General features: G+C 31.0%; 1 protein-coding gene and 1 long non-coding RNA gene across 2 annotated transcripts in view; one reads left to right on the top strand and one right to left on the bottom strand.

Moving 5' to 3' along the window:
- LOC117174179 (ATP-binding cassette sub-family B member 10, mitochondrial-like) overlaps positions 1-7,838 on the top strand; it is a 20,441-nt gene that overhangs the window by 1,453 nt on the left and 11,150 nt on the right. The window contains exon 2 of the mRNA XM_033363019.1: positions 654-1,762. Within this exon, the coding sequence (XP_033218910.1) occupies positions 654-1,762 (1,109 nt within the window). The remainder of the gene's footprint in view (positions 1-653; positions 1,763-7,838) is intronic.
- The window catches only part of LOC117174185, a 10,356-nt gene continuing 8,841 nt past the window's right edge, over positions 6,324-7,838 (bottom strand). The window contains exon 3 of the long non-coding RNA XR_004467271.1: positions 6,324-6,475. This is a non-coding gene — a long non-coding RNA (uncharacterized LOC117174185). The remainder of the gene's footprint in view (positions 6,476-7,838) is intronic.

Raw genomic sequence — 7,838 nt, 5'->3', positions numbered from 1 at the left:
CGACACTTTAACGAACCATTATCGTGTTTGAACAAAATGAATTAATTTTGTTAAAATGAATGAAGAAGAAATTATATATATCATTTTATTCCATTTATTTGGATTGCTTTTGGGCCCAATTTTTTAAAGTCTCAACTTCGATGTTTATTTCGTTTGTGAAAATATAATTTGCAAATCTACAGAATAGAAAGAAGGGAATTTAATTAAATATGCATACTTTTAACTTTTGGTTTTATTTTCTTCGTCAAAAAACAAAATATTACAAATTGTAGTTCTTAATATGAAACGTTTACTCTGTATTTCTAAAGAGCACTATTTTTTTCTGAGGTGAGTCCGAGGCCTGTAAGCAGGAAACTGTATGGCAGGTCCGCGGTCTAAACTTGTTAACTGACATTTCATAAATTTTACACGGCGAAGGAAAATCATTCCGCTGTAGATTCCCAAATGCAGTTTTAGACAATCTATTAAAAAAATAAAAAGTATTTTTCAGTTTTTTTACAAGATATCAATTGTATATAAAAATAGTTCCAGAAATACAAAAAAATGTCAGTAAACATGTTTATTTTTTAGAGCGCGGACCCTTCATATGTTCTAACGCCTTTTAAAAACTTTTATTTCAGCTGATATTATATTAATTTATTTTTTATTTTTAGGAGATGCCCAACTCGTTAGTTATGCTGTAACTAGCAACATATCAGACGGGTTGCGCTCTACCATAATGACAACGGCTGGGATATCGATGATGTTCTACGTGTCTCCGCAATTGGCACTGGTAGGTTTATCAGTCGTACCTCCGGTCGTTGGTTTGGCCATTATTTACGGTAGATTTGTGAAGAGAATTTCAAAAGATGTGCAGGACAGTTTAGCCTCCCTGAATACCACTGCGGAAGAAAGGATTAGCAACATAAGAACAGTCAAGTCATTCGCGCAAGAAGTCAATGAAATCGAAAAGTACTCCAAGAAATTGCAGGAATTGCTGGAAATTTGTTACAAAGAGAGTTTTTTTAGAGGAATATTTTATGGAATGACCGGTCTTTCTGGCAATGTAATAATTCTCTCTGTTCTCTATTACGGTGGTGTTATGTTGTCTGATGCGACAATTACTGTCGGAAATCTCAGTGCTTTCCTGCTGTACGCAGGATACGTGGGAATCTCTCTCAGCGGTCTTTCGAGTTTCTACTCGGAACTGAACAAGGCTCTTGGCGCGAGTACGCGTCTTTTCGAATTAATCGATCGGCAACCTCTAATTCCGATTCAAGGTGGAAAAGTTTTAGACAAACATTTGTCCGGAGAAGTGAACTTTCAAAATATTAGATTCGCTTATCCAGCGAGGAAGGAATCGCTGATCTTGAAAGACTTCAATTTACAGTTACCCAAGTCTTCGATAACAGCAATCGTTGGTCCATCTGGCTCAGGAAAATCGACGTTAGCTCTGCTGCTTCTGAGGCTCTATGATCCGAATGAGGGGTCTATTTTACTAGATGGTCATGATTTGAGAGAATTAGATCCTATTTGGGTAAAAAGTTTCGTCACAGTTGTTCCCCAGGAACCAGTTCTCTTCAATGGAACGATACAAGATAATATAACCTATGGAACAGAGATCTCGTGCGAGGATGAGGTAATTCAGGCATCAAAGGCTGCGAATGTTCTTGAGTTTGTAGAAAAATTATCAAATGGCTTAGACACAATGGTAGGAGAGAGGGGGATTACTCTTAGCGGTGGACAAAGACAACGAGTCGCTATTGCGAGAGCTTTAATTAAGGTATGTTTATGCTTTAGGTAAAATATTTTAGTTTAAATCGTACAGGGTTTTTAAACATCATGCTGTGAACATTTCTTAGGGATTTTGGTAATTTTACAGGAGAGATAAAACTTCTAAAATCAAGTAAAACCTTTCTTAATAGCTTTTGAGCTATTTTTGTTTGTGGCTGTTCAAGTATTATCAGAGTGGCCACTCAAAACGCCAAAGAATTGCCCATTCATCAAGATTTCTTCAAGGTTATTTCTCTTTTCAAAACTATTAAAATTTGTAATTTAAAGTATTCAAAAAAGAATCTCCAATTAACGAATTTCATTCGCAATTTCAATCTTAAGTGTTCAGTATTGTCAAACATTGAAGCTTTAAAATTAGACAAAATCTCAAAATAAAACTGCAAGTGTTTATTAAATATTAAAATCTTTAAAAAGTGAAAAATTTCACGTTAATGGCATTGAAAATTTCACAGATAGAAAAAGAAATAAAGAAAATTGATCAACTATTAAGACTTACTGTTTAAAATTGTACCAAATGGAGCAATAGAAATTGTCTCATTTGCAAATTTACAGTGTATAAAATTATTCAATTTTGTACGATTTCAGTTTAATTATTAAACTATCAAGGCATGACACCATGGCTGGTATGATTCGGTCGTATGGAACCCTGGCACCTCATCCACACATTTTGGACATTTTATTGCTTGATGAGAGATTAAAAAATCATAAACAGACCAAATACCAAGTCATAGTTGCAAAAAAAATTGTTCAACTTGAAAAGTAGGAGTATATCATAATTTTCTGAAATCGAATATTGTTCGTTTTAGCTCAAGTTTAGACCTAATTTTTTCTTCAAAAGGAACAAATATTTTCGAGGGTACATTCAATTTTTAATATTTTAATTTTGTGGGCCATCCTAATATAGAGCATTAAACAAAATATGAAGACTGAATAAAAAAAAAACTAATCTTAGGTAATAATCCCATTCAAAGTTTCAACCAGTTTTTCATACTTTATCAAAAAATTGTACAACTTCAACGGCTTTTAAGTTGAAAATGTCTAATGCTCGGAACTTCAATATTTGCTCATTTGATTTTAAATTTAGTAAATTTATAATCATTCAAGTATTAAAAGGCTTTAATTTCTAAATTGCTAAATATCAAACGATTTGTTTTGAAACAAAAAAAGTTGAATTTTCCAATCTAAAAATATTGATCTGATTGGAAAGAAATCTGTTGAAAATTGATCCTTCCAGTTTAATTAATTACTGAAATTAAATATAATGTTATAATTTTGAAAAATTAATTGAAAAACGATTGAACTGTGAAGAATTTCAATTGGAAATTTTACAATAAGGTTTTACATTTTTTAATATTAAGCGCTCCTAATTTATAATTGTACAATTTAAAAAAATGTACTACAAAATTATTCGCTTTATAGCATTCTGAAATAATAATAACAATAATTCATAATTAAAACAATGAATGAGATGTTAAAAATGACATACTTCAGGCCATAAGATTAAGGTGTTGAAAGAATTCTTTATTCACATTATTCGACGTTTCGAAAACTATGCGTTTTCCTCATCAGAATAGAGTCGTGTATATAAAAGTTCCTTATATCATGTCGAGTGTTTATGTATATGTATCCTCAATTCTCCTTTTGTCAATTGTTCTTTAAGTTATCTTCATTCCAGGTTAGTAAATACTTGAACAAAACTACGTTTTTGAGAAACGTAGTTTTGTTTCTATCGTACCAAAATGTAGTCTTTAAAGTCATCTACTGCTTTTTTATATCTGTGTTATAATATAATTTGTTTTTGAAAATAAACAATAAAATTTATTTAATTTACTAACCTGGGATGAAGATAACTTAAAGAACAATTGACAAAAGGAGATCTGAGGATACGTATACATAAATACTCGACATGATATAAGGAACTTTTATATACACAACTCTATCCTGATGAAGAAAACATACAGTTTTCGAAACGTCGAATAATGTGAATCAAGGATTCTTTCAACACCTTAATCCTAAGGTCTGAAGTATGTCATTTTTAACATCTCATTCATTGTTTTAATTATTAAGTATTACAACACTCAGACAAATAACAGCGCTTTCCAACATCTTTTATATCTTGACCAACAATAATTCAAGTATTAAAAAGATGTTATCATACACATACTGTAATACATAGACTGAAACGCTTCAATACGAAGCTTATGCACTCGAAAACATGATACATAAGTGATAAGCAGTTTTTTGTATAGTTGATTATATAATACCCATCTCTAGAAGATTTAAAAATACATTTTTGAAACCAATACAAACTATAAAAAAACAAATTATATAACACAATTGCATAAGAAGTTTTAAGAAGAATTATGTTCATAAAAAAATGATAAAAAAACAATGACTGAAGAAAATCAATTTGTGAACAATAAATGCACAAAAAGAGTTACAATAAGAAAATTATGCTTTTAAATAACACTGTAATAACACGCTCATTGGTGACAGATATATGATAATTGAAAAAGGAGGGAAAAATAAAGAAGAAGACATCCAAACCACATCTCTTTCACTTGTTTATTATTTATACGTTTTTTTTTTTTATACTAAAAGGATCCAGCATGTTTCGAGGCCTTTTAGGCTTCCTCTTAAGGGGAAATTTTAAGAGAAAATTAATAGTGAATAATTGTCTGTTATGCTAGTATTATGTAAATAACAGAATTGAATTTGAAGTGCATTATTAAGGAATTATTACCACCATTTACATTTTTATCATGAATATTTATGAGAATTAGATATTTTCACTTCAATGAACAGCTAACTTCACATCGTAGATTGCTGAAGGGAAAACAAGGGACCAAATGCATGGGATTCATTTCCTTTTCCCCTATTTTACTAATATCTTCGTAAAAGTTCATTTTTTCTGTAAAAGTGTAACTGAAAAATAGTTTTTATATTTTAATTGCTATTCAATGAAATAATAAAATGATAATAATGGTTATTAATAACAAAGATATTACAGAAATAAAGTTTTGTTCCATGCATTTGATCCATTGTTTTCCCGTCAGTTTTTAACAAAGTGAAGTTAGCTGATGGTTGAAGTGAAAATACCACGAAGGAATAATAAGGGGACCCAACTACCAGTGGGAAGCCATTTGAAACTGGCAATAGAAATATTACCGTAAGTGATAGGCACATTACAGGAAGATCTTAAATTTTCGTGCGCAGGTGCACAGTTGTCCTCTTCCTGTACATGGAAAAGTATGCGATTGAGAAAGTTTGTCAACTTGACGTAAGTTAGAGAGGTTCTGTTCTTTTGTTGATCATCATACGAAAGAAGCACGAAATAAATATATAAACAGTATTTTTGGTACTTGTTTGAAAAATGTGTGAACAGATTTTGAGAAGGAAAAGCATAGGTAAGCACCTTTTAAATTTCTGATATGATAAAGAAATAATGGAAGTAATATAACTTGATTGAAAAGTTTAAAGTTTTTTCGAAACGTAAATATGAAAAATATTATAATTTCATTAAAAGTTATTATGAGGTGACTCAGTTTAGAAATTGGTAAATTACGCATTTATAAGCATGTATACAATTTAATCAGCACGGATAATTGCAAATAATGTGATATTATAATGAAGCGCCCTACGGAGAGTAAAGGTGAAATTTCTAAATCATTTCTATTAAAATTAAATTACAGTTATGTAAAATAATAAAATATATTAGACGTTTATTGTACGTGCAGTGAGGGCTTTAAAAAAGCGAAGTGTATTCGCCTTCTTCGGCGTGTAACTTGCACCACAACCCGGCACTTGACACCTGCATAAAAACAAACGAACCGAATCCCTCTAACTAACGTCAGTTTGACAAACTTTTTCACTCGCACACTTTTCCATATATGGGAAGAAGACAACTGCGCACCTGCGCACGAAAATTTAAGATCTTCCTGTAATGTGCATACCACTTACGCCCTTACGGTAATGTTTCTATTGCTAAGTGGGGAAACGGACTTAGGTCTCCTTATTATTCCTTCGTGGAAAATACCTAATTGCGTAAATTTTTTATATCTCAATAAAACACTCTTGGAAGTTAATTTAAAAGTTAATCGGTTTGAAAAATCTCATGAAATCAAAATCAAGAAAGCTTCAATTAAAATATATGATAACAACTTATCTTTTTGTATTTTTTTCTTTTCTGAAATCCCGTACAAGATGCAAATTCCTGGCTGCGGAATAAAAAAAAATGATCTTACTCTTGCTTAGTGGTTGCAATATAATAGTCCCTAATACCTACATACTTATAGAAGAAATAATTAAATTACTTTTCAAATTTAATTTCACAAAAGCTTTATTTTTTAATATGGTTTTTAAACATGTATTAGATTCATAGAAAAATATACCACAAACAAAACCTCACTTTTTGAATTCCTAATTCATAACGCCTTTATTTCTTGCATATTTTGAAATAAATACTACTATTGTATATTATATATAAGATATCAAATAAATCAAGTAAAATTGAATTGTTTACATAAGTAATAGTTTCATCAGTGGTATTAATACATATTTCAATTTTTTTCAAGTATTATGGTTATTGGTTACAAACAAACAACAGGAAATTCCATTGGAATCGTTGAATGTTTCAAACAACAGATGATTTTGTTTCACCAGAGCTGCCGATTTCAATTTTAAAAGTCTTGTTCGACCAACCCTGTATTAACAAAATGGCGCATGTAGGAAAATTATTGATAGATATTTCTGCAATTTTAAGAATGTTAAATAATCGAATATTTTAGTTAAGACATTCAGCAATATTTTTCATAAGCATACAATTCTAAAGTCGCCTATTTCTGTGCAAATATTAGGTCTATAAATTAATTCGATGTCTTCAATTTAATGTCTTGTAACTCTTGGCCTAACTGAAATTGTTTCCCGCTCTGAGGTTGATTTAAAAGGCGAACCTTAAGCGTTAAAGCACAATATAATAGGTGGCGGTCCTGTGGACTTTACCTAAAAAATCATCAGTCAATAACATCGCGTCCGTCAAGGAACATTTAAAATACTGCATTTTCTTTGCATTCCCATTTTAAAAAAAAGCCAAACTGATGCGAACGAAATTATTTTCTCAGCTTTAGGAGAAGGCGTAAAATGTGTCAAAAATGATTTCAGAGATTTAACAATCATGATGTTTCAATTGGAATGCAAACAGCATGCAGTGTCTCTAATGCTCCTTTTTGGACAACATTGTCTTCACTAATGATTTTTGAGGTTAAGTCCGCAGTGTCGCCACTTACTATATTGTGTTTTAAAGTTTGGGGTTCGCCCTTTACAACCAACTTAGGACGGAAAAAATTCAAATTTGACCAAGAGTTACAAGGCGTCAAAATAAAGGCACCGAATTAATTTGCAGACCTAATACTTACTAAATTAAGACACATTTTTTTCAGTAATATAAATTACGAAAATTCAAACTATCAATTACAATTATTGAACTTGAAACACTGTCAATTTGAAATTATCTAGTTTATAACGTTCTGACCTGAAATATTGTGCACATTATGAATGAGAAATTACTTATCTATTAAGGCCTTGCTGGGTTTCCAAATTATTTAATTCTGAGAAATTTAAAGTTCAAACTATACTGTTGCAGAATTCAAGGTAAAAATGTAGTATTTAGTTCAAAGTTCAGTTTTTGTCAAAACCTTTTTTTCTATAATGTATAGTATTTGCAATTTTTTTAGATTTTACAGCTAGTAATCTCATTTTAAAACAAATCTTGCTTAGCTGGTTTTTCCGACCGTATTCTAGTAAAGATGCTCCTTTTGCATGCAACCCTCAAACTCTTGATAATTATTAGAACTTTTATTTGTTTATACACGGAAAGAAATTTCGGGAGATTGATTCACGGCACTACTTCTTGCTTTTATTACGTTTTGACGCGAGTACTAAGATCTCGTAACCCTTGGTTTTAAAGCATACCAGGTGTATACATATGAAACCGGTATTGCCATTTAGCGGCCAGTAGGCACACTTGTAGGCACTGTCGGAACTTACCATTTGTGCTAATTGGCATA

This window comes from Belonocnema kinseyi, chromosome 6 (assembly GCF_010883055.1).
Source record: "Belonocnema kinseyi isolate 2016_QV_RU_SX_M_011 chromosome 6, B_treatae_v1, whole genome shotgun sequence".
Classification (NCBI taxonomy): Eukaryota; Metazoa; Arthropoda; class Insecta; order Hymenoptera; family Cynipidae; genus Belonocnema; species Belonocnema kinseyi.
Note: the sequence above shows the minus strand (reverse complement) of the source record. Positions and strands in the feature narration are given on the sequence as shown.